Source organism: Mustela nigripes, chromosome 6, assembly GCF_022355385.1.
Source record: "Mustela nigripes isolate SB6536 chromosome 6, MUSNIG.SB6536, whole genome shotgun sequence".
Classification (NCBI taxonomy): Eukaryota; Metazoa; Chordata; class Mammalia; order Carnivora; family Mustelidae; genus Mustela; species Mustela nigripes.
This window is the reverse complement of record NC_081562.1, coordinates 67,905,267-67,929,534: the sequence shown is the minus strand read 5'-3', so window position 1 is coordinate 67,929,534 and position 24,268 is coordinate 67,905,267. Positions and strand designations below refer to the sequence as shown.

Sequence of the window (24,268 nt, the reverse complement as noted above, 5' to 3'; positions counted from 1 at the left end):
ACTCAGGTGTGACCAAGCAAGTGTCATTTCTCTTTAGACTCTGAAAAGAAATCATTTTCTGTGATAAAATTGATTATCCAGAATTGCCTTTTCATGGAGAGATTTTGACCTCAATCTCAACCAGCTTCTTTTAAAAATAATCTCTTGTCTTGTCTTTGCAAAGCAGATATTATAAATTGTCCTCCCAGCCCCCATAGGAGGCTGGGAAAATGTATAGATGAGGAAATGTGCTCTAAACCCAACTCCTCCCAGGCCAAGTAATGTCCTTGAATGAAGAGAATTTTCCTGCACTAATACTGTCCGTTGGCAATTTTTACTCTAAGGAAAAAACAAAAGTAAGAAGAGTAAAACAGTAAAGCTCTGGGGTTGTAGATTCCTAAGGCAAATGAAAAGGCTCTGAATCAGGGTGCCCGGGTGGCTCAGGCAATAAGCATCTGCCTGTGGCTCAGGACATGATTCCAGGGTCCTGGGATCGAGCCCCACTTCAGCTCCCTGATTGGTGGGAAGTCTGCTTCTCCCTCTCCCACTCCCACTGCTTGTGTTCCCTCTCTCTGTCTCTCTGTGTCAAATAAATAAATAAAATCTTAAAAAAAAAAAAAAAGAAAAGAAAAGGCTCTGAATCTCTTCCTGATAATGTGATAAGACAAATGAAACTCTCTTTAGCAAAAGTTGCTAGACATAAAAGTTGTTTAGTTGCTATAGTTTTGTTTATAGTGGAAAAGAAGCTACTACTTTGCTTTGGGTTTAATAGAAACCAAGAAAAATGTTTCCTTTTTTTTTTCAAATTTGTAATTAATGATCTGGGCTTTAATGCCTGTGCGTTAATATTTGTAGCATTTAGAAACAGTTACAGTTTTGTCTTGCATCTCGCTGTTCAATTCTGTCATAAGCTCTTCAGTTGATTTTGACTCTTAAAAAGTTATATGCCGTTGCTTTTGGAATTTCCCATTAATACCTGTGCACTATGTTTGGCTAAAACAATTATATATTTTTAAAAAGTAATATTAATCTTTGATCTATTTGCTCTGGACAGAAAATATTTGTAGCTGAACAGCATTTTTTTTTCAGAAATTAAATACTCATCCTTATAGAACCATAATAGTGTCATCAGAGAAACATACAGCTTGCATAGTTACCAAGATTGGCATTTCCTGGGTAGTAGAGAATAAATAGTTTGAAGCAGAAACAAAAAGAAGCAAAGAAAGAATTGTATAACTCTTAGGTGTTTGCAAACTATTTATGTCAGTAATACTGGGAAGATTTTTGAGAAGTGAGCCCTTGCTATGAAAGCAAAAGTAGCCCAAGTCATTAAATGAGTGGATTCATTTATTCATTTGACATATGTGCTGGGTACTCTGTGACATCCTTTATATATTCTGTCTCCTATAGTCCTTACAGACATTTTTGAAGTAGGAATTGTTGGTCCTCTCACAGATGATGGAACTGAGGCTTGAAGAGGATAACTTGTCCAAGACAAAAAGCTAGAATGTGGCAGAGGTGGGTTTTGAACCCCAATCTGTCAGCTCCATGGCTAAGATATATTGCCTCCATCTCTGTCGTATGCATGCAGCCCATTTTGCTGTAAAACTTTATTTAGTTACCCTGTGTTGACTCTTATCTGGGGCATGTGTGTGTTATCTTTTATGGAATCTGTTAGGTCTCAGATAACTTATAGTGTGTCCGTGTTATTGAAATAACAGAAACAGCAAGGCTCTCCTAAGAAACAACTGTGAGTCCACCATCTTTTTAAAGGGGTTGCTGGGCATTACCAGTTCAGTGTTTGAGGGGGGAATGTATCGCCTTGAGGATTTATTGTTTGTATTTCGCTCATGTTTGTCGGAAAAAGAAGCAATGATGTGAAATCCTATGTTCTCCATGGCTCTTCTTAGACCCGGGTCTCTCAGTTTATTCGTCTGTGGTCTGCCTGTCCACTTTGAAGCATCGGGGAGTACTTTTTGTCTCTTCTCTTTACTGAGGTATCTCCAGACCCTCAAAGAGTACCTGGTGAGTAGTAGGTACAAATGAATACTTGTTAAATGAACAGAATGATAGAGGGCTACATTTATATGTATTATTCATTTTAGCTCAAATTGAAGAGAGAGTTATACTGGCGCAGTTTGAGGTCCTATGAGATGGGAAAAAAAAAAATAAAACCTACTCCAATTGCAGGTGCGTTATTTATGATCCCAAACACAAATGATAAAGTCTTATTTTCTCTCTGTTGCACATGAAGAGGCTGAGTCTTAAAGATGATATCGCCTTCCCCTAGCCTGGACAGTCATTTGCCACTCAAAGACTGTTGTGCACACCATGCCTCAGGAGTGGTGCTGGATGCCTTTCAGCACAGGAGAGGAGCAGAGGCGGAAATGTTCTCCAGATCTCTGCAGCTTCCATTTCACTCACAGTGAAGTCCAGATTCTTCCTTGGAGGTGGCCAGGCTGTGGGATGGTTAAGAGCCACACTCTGGACTCTTGGTGCCACTCTCAGCTCTGTATTTGCTCTGTGACCTTGAGCATAAAAGCTTTCTGAAGCTGAGTTGCCTTATCTATGAAATGGGGCTGATAATAGTGTCTACTTGATAGGTTTTCATGAAGATCCAATGGGATAATTTACCTAGAATGCTTAATTTTAATGCCTGGCACATAAAAGTCCTGAAAATTGGCCTTAAAATGTCTAAACACCTAGACTTGATAATTCATTTTTCTTTCTTTCTTTTTTTTTTTAAGAGTTGAAATATATATATTTAGATATTTTTTCTTAAATAACATATTTACATCTAATAGAAAATATAACTCTAGAGATAATCTTTCCAACCAAAACTGAAGGGAGGGAGGAGGAACGGAAAAGGCGGGGCGTGTGAAGTTAGGGACGGGACCAGCCAGAAGGCACCTCCCACCCAGAAACAAAAAGCGTTATGCCAAGTTTGCGCTCCCACTCTCTCTCCTGCTCTCTTGCCCTGGGATCACCCACCCAGCAATTCATCTTTTCTCTTTAAAAAAGCCTTGGTCCGTGTTACTTTCCTTAATGGTGATGGTCAAAAAGTTTGAGGTCACGTCGGTGACCACCACCTTCTCCAGGTTGGTCAGAGAGGGACTCCAGGACTCCTCCTCTGGGTCCCCCAGGATTCTGGCCACTGGGATCCTGGCGATGAGGGAGGGCCTTCCCCCCTGGGCCCCCATGTCCCGATACAAGCCCCCCACAGAGCCGGGGGTGCCTGAGCCATGCCGGACCCGGGGGCCACCTGGGTCCATGGTGCCCTGGCCTCTGGCCTCCAGGAAGGTGGCCCTGTGCTTTATGACCCTGGCCGGAAAGGTGTCCACAGCCGGCTTGCCCGTGGCCTCCGCCGGGCTGGGGTTGGCCACACCGCACTGGGCCAGGTCCGAGTCCTGCCTCCGGGCCAGCTGGATCACGCTGTGGCCAGCTGGGAACTTTCCTGCCCCAGAAGGGGCCTCGTCCAGCTTCCTGCCCTTGAGGTAATCTCCGAGGCCATCACTGGCTTCTCCCAAGGGCCTCTGCGAGGGGTCCAGGAGCTCTTTCCGGGGCTTGGGGCCTCGCTTCTTGGAGCTGTCTCCCGGTGAGCTGGGTTTGTCTTCCCTGCGGCTGGCACCCCGCTCGCGCTCGCGCTCCCTCTCTCGTTCCCGCTCCTGCTCTCGGTCCCGGTCCCGGTCCCGAGGGGGCTCCACTCGGCAGGTGCTGCTAGAGCTGCTGCTGCTTCCTGGTGGGGACAGACCCATGTTCCGAAGGCCCTCATGAGCTCGAGAAGTAGAGGCCAGGTCCTGGGGGGCGCATCCAGGGTAGGGGATCCGGATGCCTCGGGCTGAGTCACTTCGGGATAATTCGTTTTTCTTATGTAAATATAAAGATCATGGCAAATATCCCCTCTATCTTCTAATACAAAGTAGACTGTGTGTAGTTTGTCACGAGACAGTACACATATTATCAATTTTTTTTTCAGATTTTATTTATTTGTCAGAGAGAGAGAGCACAGGCAGGCAGAGTGGCAGACAGAGGCAGAGGGAGAAACAGGCTCCCCGCCGAGCAAGGAGCCGGATGTGGGGACTTGATCCCAGGATGCTGGGATCATGGACCTGGGCTGAAGGCAGCCACTTAACCGACTAAGCCACCCAGGCGTCCCTTTGTTATCAATTTTAAACATGGTTAACTTGGTAATACATCTGTGAGCCCCTCAGTATGCTCGAAGTTTGGCCTACTCTAATAAACATATAAGTGACTTGCAATAATGATTAATAATTACTACAATTATTCTCCAGGTATTTCTTATGCATGATTGTAGGTACCTTATTTACATTAGCTTTGCTCTTTGAATAAACCACCAAAAGAAGGCATTATTGCCGTTATTTCATAGTTAAGGAAACTGAGGCTAAGAAGAGTAAATAAGTTTATCCAAGATCATTAGTTAGAAAAATAATAGAGTCAAGCATCAACTGTAGCCTACAGGTTCCCCCCTGTGCAGCACTTAATTATAGTTTCCTACTTGATTTTAACACAACTAAAGAACAGTTACCACTTGTTGAATGAACTGTTAATTGATGTTTCATGCTTTTGAGAGTTATTTTCACCTTTCTTTCCTCATCTGATTAAGAGTATTTTTGAGTCCTTTTATCTTGCTTTTACCCAAAAATGTAATTTAAAATAATAACTAATAATAATAATGATGATGATAACCTCATGACTCTAGCAAATTTAAGTCCCATTTAACACCAAAAAACTTTATTGTCTCTAAAAAAAAAATACACGGGAGGGAAAAAACCCACAGCTGATTCACTACCCCTTACGTTTAAGAAGGATAAGGGGTTCTGATGAGTGAACATTAAGGAGGGGTTTGTGTGAGCTGCTATTGACTGTTCATTTTTCCTCTCAGCCCAGACGGATCAAACGGTGTTACCCACGGCAATTAATTTTCCTGTGCCTCCGTCCTTCAGCAAAGCAGGGATTAAACTATGAATTTCCAAAGGGCAAAGAGGGTATCTTGCTCTTCTTTCTAGTCCCAGTATCTACCTCAGTAAAGGTTGTTGAGCTAAACGCAGTGGGAAGTAATGCCAAGATGAGGGTGACAGTGAAGAGCAAGACCTGAAAGATGACATCCTACCAGTTCTGACTCCATTTCTGCAAACTGGGAGATGACTATTGGGCTTTCTCTCCAGGTCTCTCCCTTGCATCTTTATATTTGATGCCGCAGGCTGGTTTCCGGGATTCCAAAGAACTAAGACGTAGTAATGCGCCGAGCTTTCCTCTTTAGTTGCTGACTAATCCCACTTGGTTACCAGATGCTGCTGTAAGAGAAGAGACTCAAAGGAGGCAGAGTGGGGTCGAGGTACAGGGGTGTGCTCCGGGGCTTGTGACAGCGGGCTGTGCACATCTCTTCCCAACTGCGTGCTCAGTGACTTCACGTTGATAGCGGTGAAGGATTTTTTTTTCCTCTAGTTTTAAGGGTTCCTGCAGTAGGAAAGACTAAATTTCTTTATGAGGAAACTATTGTTATTATGTCTCATTATTACTTATAATAAACAAGTGTTTTGTAGGAAACTCCACTTGTCAGCGTCTAACTCCAGATCCCAGTCTTTCAGATAAACCCGATATCAGGGGTTGGCATATACAAGACTGTTTTTAGCTTAAGCTAGTGGTTCTCAAAGTGTTGTTTTGGAACTAGCAGTGTTGCCCAGTAATTTGATAAAAATGCAAATTTTTGGTCTCCACCCCAGCCCAATTGGATCAGAAAGTCTGGGGATGCCAGTTTTTACCATGTCCAATACCAAGCATTTCTGACACACTGGCTTGGACTTTGTCTTACCATAAGGCCTTGGCAATGAGAATCTGGTAAAAATGCTGAAGTTATGCCAAAATAGCCTCTCCCATCCTTCTGAAATCTTGATTCAATAAACATTTCTTAATAGATACTCATGAAATTTATTTAATATATTATTTAAATCTCTGATATACTATGTGTTAATCAACAATTTTCCAGAGTGAGACTGCGTTCAGTCAACAGAGTGCTGTCTTTATCATTTGTTGAAAATATTTCTAATATTCTACCTTAAATCCTATTTTTTTTAAAGATTTTATTTATTTACTTGACAGAGAGAGATCACAAGCAGGCAGAGAGGCAGGCAGAGAGAGGGGAGGAAGCAGGCTCCCTGCTGAGCAGAGAGCCCAATGCGGGGCTCCATCCCAGGACCCTGGGATCATGACCTGAGCCGAAGGCAGTGGCTTAGCCCACTGAGCCACCCAGGCACCCTACCTTAAATCCTATTAAACAGATGAAAATCCACAGAAATTCTCTTAAGAAACATCCAGAGAAATACTTAACAGTTCTGTTATGTCTCTCATTGATCAATTCTCTGTGCAAACATGAGAAGAGAGTTTGTCTTGTTACTATACTGACTGAATATAAAGGTGAAAGTTGATTAACTTACAGAAAGAGAGTCACGTTTCAGGTACACAAATGAAAGGGCTGGGGTGGAAGGAGGAGAGAGACTTTGAAAGGCATTTGACAGGGGAAGGTCGTATTCCCCAGGTAGGCCTGTCAAGCAGCTCTGTCGACAACAAAAAGAAGAAAACAAATAAATTGTAGGTTGTGTGAATGTCACAAGACCAGAATATAAATCCGTAGGACATGGAGTGAAGTAAATATCAGTAATTCACATTCTCACAAGGTGTTTTAGGCTGGTATCTTCTAGCTATGCGAGAATGAAAAGGGAAAAAAAAGTAATACGCAGGTAGAATCTCCCAGACGTTGGTCTGGCATTCACCTTTGATGCATAATACCGACCCTTCAAAACACCACGGCAGGCACATCAGGGCCAACTGATGGAAACAAAGACAATGTGTGACAAGACTCAAGACTCCTACATCTAGAAATGGATCTAACACTCAGAGAACATTTCATCCCTGTCGAACTCTAACTCACCAGAGAGAATGCAGCCTTCACTCTGAGCAGACAAAGAATGTCTTTAGACAGAAGGTGGAATGTAGGACTTGGGTTTTATTTTGATGCTAATAAACTGTAGAAGCATGCATCTAAAAATTGATTGAAGATGATAGTCGTCATCTTTTTTCCCATTAAAAAACAACAACAACAACAACAGCAAACCATCCCAAGCTTGTGTTATCCGTCTGTACATGAACTAAATCTTCCCAGGCTCTTAAAGCCCACCTGTCCTTTCCCTAGTGCCACTCCGTTCTTGTTTGGCTATGTGTGCAGTGACACCACCTGTCCACCCCAGACCTGAGTGTCTGGTCCAACGAAAGCCTTCTTGAAAACCTTACATAACTGCTTTTTTTCCTCTTCCATGGGCCTCACCTCACTGAATCTAATGGAAGCTCTGGCCCAGAATCCAGGAATGTTGTCCAGAGAGACCTGGCGGGTCTCGCTGCTCATTAACATGAGCTCCTCCTCCCTGCCTGGGAAGTCAGAACACCCTGTCTTCCTGGGGTGTCTGTGGCCTGCCAGCTCAGGAAACGAGACCCTTCGTCTGGCATGAGAAGTCTGGATTCCTCCCCATGGCCATAAAGCCTTCAGTTTTAAGTTTCAATAAATACTAGTCTTCTCAAAGGTGCTAAATACCAATAAACTGTCTGATAAAGAAGTATTGCTCTACCACGTAAATCTATAGGTGAGAAAAACAAGGTCTCCCCTCCCGGAGCCTCCTGAGCCCTGGCAGAAGTCTAAGAAATGAAAGTGTGTTGATTGTATTCAGGTTTTATAACAAAGACCCTAGACAAGGGCCTAAAAGCAAAATCCCCAACTCCAAAAGGCTTATCAGTTTCATAATACTTAGACATGTTTTGATATACCATGAAAAGTGTAAGAAGTCGGTATGAGATGATTTCTGCTCAAAAGAATCAGAAGTTTTTCATTAACTGGGCCACTTCTTTGGCTCTTTTCTGTTTTCACTAGACTCTCTCTGGATGGTCTCACATTTCTGATGGCTTCTGACTTCACGTGTATACTGATGATTAACCAGTGCTCGACTCCCACTCAGACCTCCTTCCTGAGCTCGAGGCCCATGTGGCTGAGCCTTGAATCCCTGGGGACAGCATCATTTTCCACTCCCATTCTGCTCTTCCTCTTGTGTCTCCCTAAATGTCAGCGCCATCGCCCTGGCAGCTCAAGTCACATTGCTGTGAAGCACCTTCCTGGCCCCTCCCACCCCTACAGCCTTCATCTCGGAGCCTAAGGATTTGGTTTCCCTCCTGTGGCTTCAGCAGACCCACAGTCTCTCCCTCTGCTAGCTGTGCTAGCTGAGCTCAGGCAGTCACCTTCCTCCACGGATGCCTCAGGCCTTCTTGGCTGCTCTTCCCTTCCCAATCCGCCTTCACAGCCAGAAGGACCATTCTAAAACACAGGGCAGGTCGTACCATTCCACGGCACCAAACGTCCTCAATGGAAACAAAAGTTGTTTGTGACCCACCTCCCGGCCATCTCTGTAAACACATCTTTCACTGTTTCTTCTCTCGTCTTCTGCACTGGGGCTATGGGAGTCCTCGAATGTTTACTCTGCCTTTCTCCATGCTTTTGTTCCTACTAGTATGTCCTCTACTCTTCCTCACATCCCTCTCCCAACTGGTTACTGCCTAGCCTTCAAAACCCATCACCCTTCAGGAAGTGTCCCCAAGGTGCCTTTGGGTTGATCACCCTTCTTGGGTCTTACAGCAGACCAGGTCCTAGTACTTAGTGGTAGTCTAAGTTCATCGTCGTCTCTTTCCCCACTGCACTGGCAGAGAGCTCTCTGAAGTCTGAGGCTATGTCTTCTCCGCTGTCAATTCCCAGAGCCGTGCCCAGGGTCTGGCTAGTGTATGTCCTCAAAAAGAGTTTTATCGGTGGACTAAGAGAAATGCCCAAGAATGAGGTTATATGTTCCTTTTCACCTTCTTGCTGGAACCTGGCCTAAATTAAGGCTCCAAAGAAGTGGATACTACTGTAGGGGAAAAATTTCGTTCAAGCAAGACAAACAGAATCAGATTTTAAGATGTGGGTCAGTTAGGCCTGATGATTGGGATGTGTCTTTCATGAAGGCAAAGAGGAGAGTCTTGCCAAGTGCCAACTTCACAGCAGCCTCTGGGGCCAAAGACAGTTATATGGGAGAGAGCTGGACCCCGGGCACCTGCAGACAGACGACCAGGAGTGTATGGGCACATGCTTAGGGACTTAACACTCTGCAGAGAAGCAAGTTGAGAAAACTCCATCTGGTTTGTTGCCAATAAGCAAACAAACAAACAAAAAAGGAGGTCTTTTTTCTATTGTTTCAGTGCTATAAATTCTTAATGTGAAAATACATAATAAGCCCCTCCAGGCCTGATCAAACGTATACCTCAATTAGATCATTTTTAAAAATAAGTTTTGAGAAGGAAATCCATCCCTGACTGGGAATGTCCACCATGTTGTGGGCTGCACACGTAACTTCAGGGTCATTACTTCTGCACCTGCTAGTGCTTTGCCTGAAAAACTGCCTCCCTGGGTCCTACCTACTCTGTTTTCCACCCAGCTCTCTCCAACCTGGGCCATACTCATGCATTTTCATGCTGCATCTCTCCCCTGGGAATGTCACTGTTAAGTTATCAGCTGTCCTAATGATGGAAAAGCCTGTACTAAAAGGAGGCTTGGCTTTTGGATTCACAGCCCAGTAGAAACCCAAACAGCTCTCAACTTGAGAACCTATGAGGCCACAAGTAACTTATTGATTATGTTCAGGGGCAAATAGGATAGAAGCATTACCTTCAAATGCTATGCTGGCATGGTAAATAAACAGCTCTCCTCCCCTGGGGTGTAAAGCTAGCCCTAGAGGTAGAAATGATCACCAAACCAGTCATTTACTGACCTGCTAGGTGACACTCAGCTACACTTCCAACATCTGTCTCTAGGAAACTTGTGCTTATCAGAAAATATAATTCTGTTGCTTTTGGTTTCTGTCCTGAAGTAGAATTTAGCAACATTTTGATCTTTCCAAAATTAAGTGTGAATAGATACATTTGATTAGAAAACTCTAAATCACATTTACAAAACTCTAATGCAGTAAAAAAAAGAGAAAAATCTGGTTTGACAAAACAGTTGAGTATCTTTTTCTCTCAAAGTTGTCATTCCTTCTCCCAGTCTTCTCCTTCCCTTTGTGGGTGCTCCGACATGGGGGGATCACTTCCTTTCTCTCCCTGGCCACTGTCCTCCTGTCAGTCATGCTGTAGCCACGATGTGCAGATTCTACTGGACTATACCTTTCCTTCTGCCTCTTTCTCTGACTTTGCCTGCATCATCTCAGCACTGGCCCATCTGAAAGATTAATTTTGCTTTGATTAGTAAAATGATATCCTGGCATTCTCACCACCAACCCACCCAATACCACTGCTCATCTTTCTGAAACGTGTCTCGAATTATGTCATTTATCTGGCCAAAGAATTTTAAGGAAGTCCCATTACTCCCTAAATTAATCCTACATCCCTGGATTTTTTTAACTATGTTTTTAAAAGTTTTTATTTATTTATTTGAGAGAGAGACAGTGAGAGAGAGCATGAGAGGTGGGGAGGTCAGAAGGAGAAGCAGACTCCTCCTGGAGCTGAGAGCCCAATATGGGGCTCTATCCCAGGACTCCAGGATCATGACCTGAGCCAGAGGCAGTTGCTTAACCAACTGAACCACCCAGGCGCCGCCCCCCCCCCCCCCCCGATTTTTAACTGACCGTTCTGCTCTATATTTTGTTATTTCAACTACAGTTATATATTGGCTACTCTTCCCCCACAATTGGCGCCAGCCTAGCTCTGTGCGATGGCTTGGACTGTTCACCCAAACTACCTTGTATGAGCGCTGGTTTCATTATTTACTAGCTTTGTGCTACTGTTTCCTCATTTCTAATATGAGGATCATAAGTACATACTTCCTCGGGTTTTGTGATGATTGCACGAGGAAATCCATACAAAGCCCTTCGAAGATCACCAGCACAAAGTCAGTAGTCAGTAAAGGTCCGCGATCATTATCATGATTATCATCATCCCTTTCAAGGACCATTTCAAATCCACCTCTTTAGTGAAGTCTTTTTAAATTGCCCGACTCAATGTTATTTTCCCCCCATTTTGTACTTCTCTGAATGGCATTCTCCATATATAGCCCTGCCTTAGAATAGTGCCTGCACTTATCTCGGCCTCGACTGGACTCTACCCTTGCTGAGGATCATTGTGTACTCTAAAGGACCTCGGACAGCACCTGGTGCATCAAAAGGCCTTAATAAATACCAGGTCAATTGAAAGAAATTGATTTTACTATTTTAAAAAGGCTGTTCCTCAAGCTGAGAAAGGAAGAACACAGACAGATAAGTAAATGAAATGAGCACCTCGATAACAAGGCTGTTACTGGGGAAAGACGCTGAGATTGATGTCATGAGGATGCAGGACTGTCCTGATAACACCCTTTCGTCCCTGTCCTCCCTTGCAGGTCTGCTTAGTGGCCTATCTTGGTTTGTTTATGCTTTGTGTCTCATATCAAGTTGATGAAAGGACATGGATCCAGTTCGCTATGAAAGTAAGTTGTCATTGTTCTTTCTCTTTTATCATCACATAGAAAAAAACCCGACAAGTACAAAATAAAAGAATGCTTTTTAAGGGGTTGCATATCAGATTATTCTAGAAATTGCATTTTTACACAGGCCAAAAAAATGTTTCAGGAGCGCATTCCTCCAGACCCCAAAGGTAATGCTGATTTTTTTTTTTAAGTCTTAATTTCCATGCACTAGGTTGGCCCAGAGCATATGAAATCTGTCCTTCAGTGCCCTTACAAGGAATATTGAAAATTCATCAGTTCAGCAAAAATACTTGGCCAGGGAAAAGGTGTCTCTATGAGTTCCCACTTCCATATCTTGGGGGTTTTTTAGAATATTTTAATAATGAGGCAGTCTAAGTGTATTTCCTCTTGTAGGTGGGATCACTGAGACAGAAAAAGTACATTGGGTGCATCCAAATGATCTGTGCCAAGAATCTGAGGGTAAAGGGTGGGGGAGAGGATGGGATTTGCATGGTTTAACAAGTGTGTGTCTTTCCCATGCATGTACTTTTTTTTCTTCCATTAAAGATGGTGCATTTGATTGGAACCAATTCAAGTACACAGCATTTCACTACACAGTAAAATCTGCTCCTGAGGGAAACAGAGACACACCCTTTTAGAGTTTAGGGAGATAAACACCCAACTCAGCAATCAGAGCTAGTAGAAATCAAATTCCTACATTTTCTTTCAACTGTTTGTAGCAGAGAACAAAACGGTTTCTGTACTGTTAGTTTGTTGAGGGCTTTTATGTATGTGTGTGTGCTTGTGTGTGTGTCCATTCACACTGTTTACTTTTCTTTTGTAAGAAAACACATAACTGGATACTTCTTTGTTCAAGCAAGAAAACAGCACATAAGAGTAAGTCAGCTCTTATTTAGAAATTAAGAAGATGCAGAAAAGATATTTTGTATTCCAGTATAATTGAAGCGGTTGACATAAAAAAGCAAAATGCTTATATATATATGTGTATTTAAATCGTGTTGTAAAAGAGTAATTAATGGAATGAAAATTTTCACATTATTTTAAACAGCCAAAATAAGCTGGCTCCACAAAATGTACGTATCATCCTACAGAATAAAAAAAAAAATAGCTCTTAGGGAAGAGAAAAAAATAGTTATCTTTGAGTGGTGGGAAGACAACTGCAGTTTGTAGTCTTTTGCTCCAATTTTGTAATGTTCTCCAATAGTTAGATCTAACTTTTCCAATTAAAAAAAAATAAGGGGTTCTATTTTTTAAAAACTGATAGAATTTCATGGATATGCCTACATTTGGAAATTTTACTTTTTCTGAGGGTGTTTCTTAAAAGAAGGCCAGATAGAGCAGACATCAGTCCATGTTTACTTTTTTTGTAAAGGTCTGACTAAACACAGTGAAGTTTAGTGATGATAAAAAAAAAAAAAAAAAAAAAGCCAGAAAGTCTAGGAAGAAGTGCCCTGTTAAATTACAGGAACCTCTTCCACTAGGGTAAAAAGTGTTCTTTGCTAGGTTCATCAGCTTATGTGAAATGCCCTCATTTCCCCTCCAGATGACCCAGCAGAAGCACCCGCATCAGCTTCAGGGACACCCCGGAAGCCACCTCCACACCTGCACTTAAAATAAGGAGCAAGGACAAAAATAAAATAAAATAAAGAAGTCAGTGCCAATGTCAGCCAGGTTGAGAATTCCCCACTAGGAAGATCTCATTAGCTACCTTTTTCCCCCCCACCTGTGACAGACATTGACAAATACGGAGGCACTTTTCCCTTCTCCTGAATGTGACCTTTAATGATGCTTGCTGCCAGCTCTCTAAGGTGCCCGCTATATTATCTTCAGGTCTAAAAGGAGCTTCAGTCAATCTCCAGGGTTTCCAAAGGCACAACAAGTTACAGCCGACTTTCCTTGTGCCTCCACATCATTGCAAGGGGCGGGGGGCGGGGGGGGGGGGGGGTTACGAAATGCATCTTGGTGAGATGCTTCTCACTAGCATAACCGCATTTTCGTGCCTGCCTGTTGACGGCCTGGCCTGAGCTTTGTTGCAGATTTCCCTCCCCCCCCCCGCCCCCCGCTGTTGTTAGAGACCCAGATGGCCCCGGGCGGTCGCTCAGCGGGATCACCGCGGCTCTCTGCAGCCTGAGCACGCGCGCACGCAGACACCGCTCCCTCCCTCTCGGAGGCAACAGCCTCGGGACTTGTTCCGTCTCGGGCGACCGCTGGCCTCCCGGCGACGCCGCTGGCGCGCTCCTTCCCTCTCCCCGGGCCCTGCCGGCGGCCTTGGCGGGCCCCTCGGGGCCTGGGCTTGGGCCTCCTGCCTTTCCTCATGGCCCCGTCTTCTCGGGGCTCACCTGGCCGACTTTCAGAAACGGGTGCGGGTCTCGTGCTTGGCGGCCCTCCCGGGCTCATTCCCCGCGAGAACTTTTGAGGCGCGGTCGCCGCGTGCCCCCGCGCGGAAGGCCCCCGGGCTGCCGCCGCTCCCGCGGCTGCGGCTTCCCCGCTCCGGCCGCTGGGGAGGTTCATTAAATCCAAGCCGCGCCGCCCTGCTCCCCGAGTCTCGGAGCGCTGAGGCTGGCCGGGTACCCATCAGAGGCCGCGAGCGAGCGGGGCGCGCCGGGCGCCGCTGTTACATAAGCGCCGGGGCCTCCGCACCCCCCCCCCCCCCGGGCCCCCCCCCCCCCCCCCCCCCCCGCGGCCCCCCCACCCTGCGGACCCCCCACCCTCACCCCCGGGTTCGGGCGCCAGACGCGCGGGCCGACGCGGGCAAGACAGATGCGTCCCGGCCCCGCTTCTGTCAGGATGTATGGGCTCGCATTCCCAAGGTCATCGCCCACACTTTCATGGGTAGTTTATTCGTGCCGTGTAGGTAAAACAAGCCACTCGATTTTAAATTACAGATTCTCACCCAGAAGCTTGTTGCTGTCAGCTGAAGTCAAACCAATGGTAGCTGTAGCGCAGGCAGAGATAGCCCCCAGGCTTGGGGGCGATCAAATATGTATTCGTGTCTTACACGGATAAGAAATTTGATTCTGTGGCTCCGGCCTGTTGACGGGGCCGGATGCTTTCACAGGGTGGGAGAAGCAGAGCCGCAGCGGGTGAGAGACACCCCGATGGAAGTGCATTCACCTTCCAAGGGCTGAGTGGCTTGGTTTTTGTTTGTGCTCTCGCTGGCTTCTAGCATCTTAAAGATGCTCAATTAAGATTGAGCAAGCCATGCGTGTGCGTGTGCGTGTGTGTGTGTGTGTGTGTATGTATGTGTATGTGAGAGTGTTTACATCCTTTCTGTGAGCCAAGTATGCCTGTTACTCCCACATGACAGAGAATAAGACAAAGCCAATAGAGTTGATATCCTAAGAGTCTGGAGAACTGGCAGCTCTCTCCATCTCTAGTAATTTGTTTATGGATTTCACAAATGCTTAAGTAGTGCTAGTTTGTACTAGACGCAGCTCTAAACCCTGGACAGATATCAGCTCTTTGGGTGCCTATAATAACCAAGGCTTAAAGGTGATCATCATCCCAAGCTTAAAGGTGAAGTAATGTAGGTACACATGGCATTGAGTAGTTTGCTAAGAGGGGGAGAATCAGGATTCCAGTGTGGGTCTGGCTCCCGTTTGTGCTCCCGGCCATCGCTCTGCTGCGCACTTGGTAAATGTCTCAGGCAAATCTTTTAATGTCTAAACCAAAAGGTGATCTTTTAAAAATAGGCAAAATTCTCACTTCAGCAAATGGATTTCTGTGATTACAAGCAAATCCTCTTTTTGCAACCACCCAAATTATTTGCAGATTGAGAAGAGGGACTCTTGTCATTGCTTCAAGATATGATCCCACTGAATGTTACAGAAATCTACTGAGGATGTATGTGTGTGTTGGAGGTAGGAAGGTTATTGCAAGACCTCATCAGTTCCATCCATTGATGGCAAGAAAATGTGCAGAAAAAACTCCAGTTGGGGCCATTCTACTAAGCAGATGACTCTCAAGTGGGATATTATCCCTTTAATTTGGGCCTTCCCTGCTGGTAAAGGCACCAATGTATCCACATCCCCAAAGCAAATAGTTTCCAGTTCCATGCTGCCTGCACTGGAAACACGGCTCCGGTGGGCACACTTCAATCTGGCTCTTGGTATCAGGAGGTGGAAGTCAACCCTCAGACCCAAAGATTTCAGAACCACCTAGAATATTTCATATATTCTGCCCCGATAGTCCCACAAAAATAAACTCATACTCTTTAGCCTGAGCACTATCGTGTTTGCAGAAAGCATGGCCACTGAAAATTTAGGGAGAGGATGAGTTCAATAGCACATATTCAATCTTTCCTTTTTAAATTTTAATGGTTCCCATTAGTATTTATTTGCTTCCCTTTCTCCAAGGGAGACTAGACATGTTGCATAGAAGTTCTCCTTGTTGTGTCCCTGAGATAGAAGATGTTGCAATAAACTGTTTCACAGATGAAACAAGTGGGTTCCAACTGACGATTCTTCAAGTGATTGAAGAGGAAGGGTAGTGTGTGTGTTTACGATGTATTTGATGAGAAAAATCCAGAGAAGCTGGGCTTCTCCTTGGTTGTGCAGCTGTGCGAAGGTAAGATGGTTTAGCCAGTGGGTTCCACTCCCCTCCCGTGCCCTCAGTCAAGCTTTCAGGCAAACCAGACTCATGATTAGGGCATCAGCACACATGCACACACACAGGAAAGAAAAAAAATACATTTTTAAATATTCTGGGTTTAAGACTTGAAAGCACTTGGAATTGTCAGCATGTGGAGAATCACTCGGAGGACTTTTGAGCCCATGTTTTATAATCTGAGTTATGTGTTTTTATTTTAAATGACAGATCGCTGGAAGTGGAGAGAGTGCATAATCTTTTCAGAGCTACTTTAATCTGAACCTGGACATGAGTAGAATTAATCTTACTCTGAGGAGTTCGCCTTCACCAGAACTGCTCTATGAGCAGCTTTTAACTATGGAATGCAAATCTCACACAAAGAACCAGGCTCAAGTGCACCAGTCCCAACAGCTGGGGAATCTGTTCCTTATCTAGACCCTCAGCAGGTGGGACCATGAAGAGAAACGTTTCCAGTAGGTCAGTGCAATCCCAGGAATATTTCTTGTTTTTATAAAATGCTTTATATGGTGACTGTGTCAACAAGCACTCTCAATTTTTGATCAACGCATTTCAGGTGTAAGCTAAATGTCCTCTTCAGGGATTCCATGGTTCTTTAGCAGCAGAGTTTAGCTCTTGAACCAGACTTTTCCATCACAAGGCTGTCACATAGGCCAATGGTGTTCAGAATCTCTTGGCAGCTATAAAGGGCCATTTGGGGTTTATTTTTATGCTCAGGAACTCCATGGTTATAGGTGATGAAGCTGACATTCAGTCATCTACCTTCTGGAACCATAATTATTTTCCAGCAACCTCTTACTGGGGATCCTGACATTCCTGGACACAGGTTGGCAATCACTATATTGAACACCGCTGTTTTTATTAACCCGTATTGCCATTTGGTCAATCACAGCCACTTCTGGCCAGCACAGTGTTTCTGTTGCATCCGTTGCATACGTGTTCTTTACTTCCCAGTCTTTTTGCAGTCTTCAGGTGAGCAGTTTTTGAGGTCCAGAAACAGTCACAGCCTGCCTTTCAGGGACAGCTCTCAGGTTTGGGAGTCATCTAAACAGGGTGCTACATCCAGAAACATCCCACAATCAAGCTAACATTGTTGGCTCAATCTATGAAAAGCACCCAACATCCGTAGGGCAAATCAACATAGGATCAGGGGTTAAGGACTGCTCACAATCAAATCAAATTCCCCTTCTGCCTTGGGGACTCTGTTTCTGAGGCGAAAACAGCCCCTCCCTCAGGACCTTCCTGATGAGAGAAGAGAAAGCCCAGCTTTGATGCATTAGCTTTGTCACGAGTTGTCCCGTGTTCTTTGGTAACTGGAAGGTTCTGTTCTGCTTTCTCGCAGCTGTTGTACTTTCTGCTGAGTGCCGTGGGCCTGACAGTCTGCGTGCTGGCCGTGGCCTTTGCTGCCCACCACTACTCACAGCTCGCCCGGTTTTCCTGCGGAACGGCTCTCGACGCCTGCCACTGCAAGGTGCCCTCCGAGGAGCCCCTCAGCAGGACCTTTGTGTACAGGGATGTGACGGACTGCACCAGCATCACAGGCACTTTCAAACTGTTTTTGCTCATCCAGATGATTCTTAACTTGCTCTGTGGCCTTGTGTGCTTGCTGGTGTGCTTTGTGATGTGGAAACACAGGTACCAGGTTTTTTACGTGGGGGTCAGAATGTGCTCCCTCAGGGCTTCTGAAGGTCAGCAGCAAAAGGTCTAACGTTCTTGCTCACGGGTGGGAGACGAAGCAGCCCACTGCCGAGCTGAGGTCAAAAAAGAGAAAGGGAAGGAAGAAAGAAAGAGAGAGGAGGGAAAAAAAAAAAAACAACAGAAAAAAAAAAACTTTTGACAGTAACTAATAGTCACTGTTCTAAATGAATATTTTTGTATTTTTTAGGAAATAAACACATCTCTTCAGGTTTCTATAATATTTTAAAAAACTCTTACAGGGAAATTAACATCCAGACTAACTTTGGGACATTAAAAGAACACAGAACGGGGAAAGAACAGCATGTCTATCTTTGCCGCGTGGAGTTTAGCCCTCCTAGGGCTGTCCCCCGCTTCCTGAAAGCTGAGCAGCCCCATGAAAACTTTTGTAAACCGAAATGGTGTAAAGGGAGAGGCTGTTCTGTAGAAGCAAAAAAATCTTCAGCTTTCTTTCAGTTAGCAGAAATGGATGCTCATCTAGATAGTTTCGGAGAGTGGGGAAAACCTGTCCTCATTTTATTCCTCATTTGTCTAATCTTCTTTCCTGCAAGCTCAGTTTCTAGTGCGCGTTGGCATTCCAGGCCCACGTCGTAAATTTTGCCGTCTTTTCCAGAACCTCCCACCTCCCTCCATGATCTGCCCTAAGTCTCGGAGAAAGGCAGGGGTGGGGGAGGAGAGCTGAACAGCCAGGTTGAGCCTCTCTATTTTCGCTGGTGGAGATGTCTTCAAGGCATGAAACAGCTTGAAGGAGCAGAGAAGAGGAAGAAGAGACTTCGCAAAGGCGCGATAATTATAAACACCTGGGCTGGGGCGGAGGGAGGCCCTTTTCTCCTCAGCTCCCTGAGTTTGGCTCCATGAATGGATCCCTTGCTAAACGCTTTGGATGATTGTCTGCTTCTCAATAATTGAAAGTTGGAGGTAGTTGTCTTCTTAATGATGTAGAAGGCTAAAAAATAATTACATTATGCTTCTATTCTATCATCTAAAACAAATCATTAAAACTAATTTCTACCTAATTGTTAATTATAATTATGCTCCAAAGCCTACTTAATGAGCCCTGGCTGTTCTTACGTAGTAGCACCATCAGAGAAATTACTCTCATAAGAGAGGAGGCTTAAAGATTCTTTCTTATGAAAGCCAAGCTTGACAAGGGAGAAGAGAAATATTTTTTTATTAATAGCTCAGGTTAAAAATACTCATTTAAACAAAAGCAAGAGCATTTGTAATGGGCGATGTTTGTACAAATAGCACATTTGTGATATGTTGTGGAGTATCTCTCTTGGCAGCTAAGTCCTTTTGAAGAAGACTGGGAATGGCCATGCGTTCCATTCATAAAAGTGTATCTGATTTGTAATCCTACTATTGACTTGTAAGCACAGTTCTCCCGGAGACTTCAACTCCTGTTTTGAAGTCCTGATTTAAGCATCTGCCCGTTGACTTGGAAGGTAGTTTTTATTTTGTTCTGTTTCTAAGTTACCACGACTTTAAAAAAAAAAAAAAAAAAAAAAAAAAAAAAAAAACAAATGCCCCATGGTGGGAATCTTTTCTCTCTTATTATCAAGTTCTGAACAATATCCATGTTTTAAGGACAGAGCTCAGAATGCAAATTCATGCAGCATAAATGTTATCAAGATCTTTCTCTACTAGCATGCTGTAGTGAAATCAGAGATTCAAGATAATAATGGAGATGAATTTGCCTCTCCACATTGCCTACTGATAGACTCCACTAGTCATGAAATTCAAACCTAAAAGAAAAGCATTTTCTTGTTTGCCTTAGAAGATAGTCGAACAATCCCATTGATTGCGACAATAGTGTCAATTTCTGTACAATATAAATATCCAAGTAAAGAGAAAAACGTTAAGTCAGTTGGAGGATTGTAAATAGCTTTTACGTTCTCCAGATAAAACACCTGATTAACAGATGTGAAAACCTTTTTTATGTATTGACTCACTTTAAAAATGGCCTTCCCACACAAGAGCTCAGGCCAAGAATTCACATTGGAGGGCTTAGTGGTTAAGACTCTGGAGCAGAGGTTTGATCACACACAAAAACTACAGCATCCTGATGACGACCTGAAAAATACTCTGTGCTGTTAAAAAAACAATACCAAAAACTGAATGCATTCTGATCTGGACAGTTTCCTACATAAGGAAGAAAATGGCTGCTTATCTGAAATATTATAGCTGTCCTGTAGAGTGAGAAACTTGTGATTTAATGCTGATCACTATGAATAGGGCACCACTGGAATCACACCCTGACTTCTTTCAACAACTTTTTGTAGCAAACACTACAGGTCTTATATTGGAAAAATTAAAGTTCTTCACCAAGGTGCTCGGTGCTTTACACACGATTCACAGGGTATTTCAAAGAGTAGAATAACTTTAGCTTATGTGCTTTCTTTTTCTAAATGATGCCACCAGGCAGGATCGACATAAGTTTGATAATAATCAGGATATATATATCCTGATTATTACATAATTACATTATATATATGTGTATACCAGGCAGGATTGACATAAGTTTGATAATGTCCTGATTATTAGATTATTACATTATATATATGTGTGTATACATACATTATTACATTATATATATGTGTGTATACATACATATATAATGTAATAATCTAATAATCAGGATATATTAAAATCCCCAGTACATATATATATGTATTTTTGCTATTATGTAGTTAAATTTTGCTATTACGTAGTTAAATCATTCTTAAATCCCTCAAAGAGGGAAAAAATAATCATAACTGAAAGAAGGAACAAATAAACAAAACAGGAAAAAAATAAAACAAGAAAGGAGTCCCCTGCTGTGAACTGAGTATTGATATGTGTAAGAAATGTGTTACATGAATAACAAACTGCTTTGCGCTGGATTTAAAGTATTTTGAGGTTGTGTTTTGCAAATATTGAAATTATAATAACGGCAACAGAAAGGGAACAGATACACAGCTTTACACTTAGCAAAATGTTACATTTGAAATCTGACAAGGAGCCAAGATGGTGACTGTCTCTTCTAAACCATAAAACAGTAAGATTTGCGCAATCCTCCTCTTCTTCCACCTCCTTCAGGAGAATTAAATGAATCAAGACTTTGGAAAGAGGGGAAACTGCCGGGACTTGGCAGTACTTGAAATAGGAGGAATACAGCAGCCTAAATGTACAGACTTTGTAACCGAGCCCACTCGATCGGTCTGTGCCTTCACGTGACCGCCATCTGTGCCTCCCTCGCTCTGTCCAAATCTGTGGAGGCAGCTCCTTGGAGCCAAGCCTAAAAATATAGCTATGCGGGGACCCTAGAAACTGTAGTCAAGTAACAGGCCTGACTTTGTGCTCCCCTCTTTGAATTAAACATCTATATGATCTCTTTGGAGGGGTTTCCAGCTGCAAGAGCAGCTGGTTCCAAGAGCAAGGACCGGTGCTATGTGTGTTCTCTATTCACAGCTGGGACGTTAGAATCTCTAAATACTCTTGCACTTCCCTTCTTGCATGCGTTGTATCTGGAATATGTTTATAGATTGTTAGTAAACGGTGGGGTAGAGGGTATCCAAGGAAGGTTCTGGAGGACAAGGGGCGGCAGTCATCGAATCAGGAGCAAACTTCAAAGTTGCCCTGAAAAACCGGTGCTATCCCGTCACAAAGCCCACCTTTCCATTTTCTCGTGACTGCCGTGAACGATTGCTGGGTCGCTATTAACTTCCGTCAGTTGTGCTGGCTATCGGCTTTTACCAGACTCCAAGAACTCTGTCATGTTTCTGAATGGATTCAGAGTCTTCAGGGCAGCGTTAAAAAGAGCTGCTGCCAAATATATTGTCTCCCAATGGGAACATTTGTTCAGCTGAAGGCTCAGTGTTTCAGCCTGTGAAATGGATACCTTGATTCTTCTCTTCCGGTTTCTAGTATTTTATTATCTTGAATGATTATCCCCTTCAAGAATATTGGTCTGCCTTCTGCTGTTGTGATTGCATTTTTCTGGCATTGATGAAACAGTGACTAGAAAACATAGTGCTTTCCACAGGTTTGAGGTGGTCGTTTTTCAAGGGGTTGCACATATGCAGATTTTCTTTATTAATAAAATTTTCATAATCTCTGCAAACACCTTGTTTGGATGTGTTTTGAAGGGTGTTACATGTGAACTTGCATACATAAAATCTCTCAGTTGAGTGTTTGCTTCAAAAATTTGGTGTTGGGGTGGATGAGAACTAGTATTCATTTTGACTTCGTTGTTCCAATGGCTGTCTCTATTTTGGTACATGGCACCCACCGTGGAAGTCAAGGTTATAAATGCTCCCTGTGGCTGGAGAGAGCCAGAGCTGAAAAACATCTTGCAGAAAATACTCAGAATACTGATTCTTAATTTATGTCTGTTAATGTCAAGTAAAGCTTGGCCTAGAGAATGGAATACAAGTTTGAGTGCCACATGTTCAGTCATATCCTACATTTAATTATACAGAAAAATGGACAGCCTAATTCCATTTCAAATCTGAATGTAAGGACTGCTTCTTACAAACTCTGAGGCAATTTAAATAGTTGATGATACCATACAATGCAGTAGTTCTTTCTGTTTATTTGAGTTAGAAAAGCTTGTAGAATGGGAAGAGACTGTTCTTACGACTCAGGATACACTCTCTGAGCTGGGTTTCCCATCCTTAGTGTTAGGGCTGCAGGTCCTGGGGTGGAAATCTGACGGCTGTTTTCTGGCTGCATAACTTTTGACAAACCATTTCATGTTTAGCTTCCCCATTTGCAGAGTGGAGAAAAACATAACACGGGGAAAGTTAAATGAAATAGCCCTTAGCAAAGTGACTGGCTCAGAAAGAGCTTAAAAAACATCTGGTTGATTTCATCCTTAGCTAAGTTCTGCATAGCCCTATGCCACTTCTCCTGTCCCCACATCCAACTAGAAACATAGCTCTGCTTTGCTATCCCCTTCTGTGACTCCCTTTTCATAATCCAGGAACATTATCAAAGGGGCTGCCAACAGAAATTCTGCTTTAAAATAAGATAGTGTCAGCTCTTATTGGTGATAGTGCACAGAATTATGTGCTGGCTGGATCCCTATTTGTTGGTTTGCACAGCTGGATGTTTCCCAAATGTGGCCATCTTTTCTCGGTTCTTCTCTCAGGGAGAAGAAGAAACTGAGACATTTCTCTTGATTTTCATGTCACTTTGAATTTAGTTTGATAGAAGCATGCTTAACCCCAACATTTTACAATGAAACTTTATTGGGCTTTCATACATTATCAGCTGTCTGTATTTTAGATTGTGATGTACAACCCCTGATTTATTTTAAAAAACCAACTACCAATCACCTTTGGTATGCTTGACCCTGTGGGTCACTGATTCTCATTCAAGAATTATTAAAAGGTCTATTTTTCAGCATAGTCAGCAAATACCACCTAGAGCTTTATTCTCCAGGTTGGATATGAGAACACTCATATGAATGTTTATAAATTTGTGGCAAGTTTTTGAAATCATACAGTCAGAAATCTACTTTCTCCCTTGATAGAGTCTATCTCTCTTTGTAATTTATAATAAATTGTTATAAATTATTTTTTTCATTTGACAGATTCATCCTCTATAAGTTAGTCTTTCTGAAGTACAGGACCAGTATTGGCTATTTTACTTTTTATTTTTTTATAAATATTTTATTTATTTATTTGACAGAGAAAAATCACAAGTAGGCAGAGAGGCAGGCAGAGAGAGAGGGGGAAGCAGGCTCCCTGCGGAGCAGAGATCCCGATGCAGGGCTCTATCCCCGGACCTGAGATCATGACCTGAGCCGAAGGCAGAGGCTTTAACCCATGGAGCCACCCAGGCACCCCTATTTTACTTTTTAAAATGCAGATCGTAGGCAAGTAAAAAATGAAACTCACGTGTAGGGATGCCCGCATGAAGATAGCCACTTATTCTTTATTTCTTTCCAACATATATATGTTTATTGATCCCTTCCAAAGCATGTGTTCTTAGAGGAAGTCTTTTTTGTTTTTGTTTGCTTGGGAAGGTCATCAGAAAGATCCTTTCATCCAAGAGATGTGGGACATAGAGTCATCTGTTATTCTTGGGGAGAAGCAGATATTAAGGCCATAATCCAAAATGCTGAGATATTAAGTCTTGGTATTTAACAAGGCTCTCAGGCTGGCTCAGGGGGGATGCGGAGGCCTGGAGCTTCATCTGTGGCCCCTGTGCTGGGCTAGCCTCGCCTCTTGCACGCAGACCCCCACTAGAGAAGGAGACAGAAGCTTCCAAGAGGTGGCCTGGCCCTACCTGCCGCTTCTGGGAATTGTGGAGGTGCCTTGATTAATGCCCAGTGAGGGAGCTGAACAGTGAGATGTCCATGGGCAGTTCCCGGGTCTCTGAACCTGGAGACTGAGACCGACACCTCTCTCTGGGCAGGGTGCTCTGCTTCTTAGGCTTTCTGTCCAGCCCCCCTGT

At 43.6% G+C, this 24,268-nt stretch overlaps 2 protein-coding genes and 1 long non-coding RNA gene across 4 annotated transcripts in view; 1 reads left to right on the top strand and 2 right to left on the bottom strand.

The window, feature by feature from the left end:
* Positions 1-21,919, top strand: part of SSPN (sarcospan) — a 110,504-nt gene extending 88,585 nt beyond the window's left edge. For both annotated transcript variants that reach the window (XM_059402749.1, XM_059402748.1), the window contains 2 exons: positions 11,441-11,527; positions 17,475-21,919. In XM_059402749.1, the coding sequence (XP_059258732.1) occupies positions 11,441-11,527; positions 17,475-17,840 (453 nt within the window). In that variant the 3' untranslated portion in view covers positions 17,841-21,919. The remainder of the gene's footprint in view (positions 1-11,440; positions 11,528-17,474) is intronic.
* LOC132020125 (chromobox protein homolog 8-like) lies at positions 2,904-3,935 on the bottom strand. Its single transcript, XM_059404223.1, has 2 exons — positions 3,922-3,935; positions 2,904-3,825 (listed from the first exon to the last, which is right to left on the bottom strand). Exons 1-2 carry the CDS (start codon positions 3,933-3,935, stop codon positions 2,979-2,981), a joined length of 861 nt encoding a protein of 286 aa, XP_059260206.1. The 3' UTR covers positions 2,904-2,978.
* On the bottom strand, positions 3,992-14,149 carry LOC132019554 (uncharacterized). Its single transcript, XR_009404800.1, has 3 exons — positions 13,867-14,149; positions 6,435-6,554; positions 3,992-5,457 (listed from the first exon to the last, which is right to left on the bottom strand). It is a non-coding gene; the product is annotated as an uncharacterized LOC132019554 (long non-coding RNA).
* Positions 21,920-24,268: the final 2,349 nt, after the last annotated feature.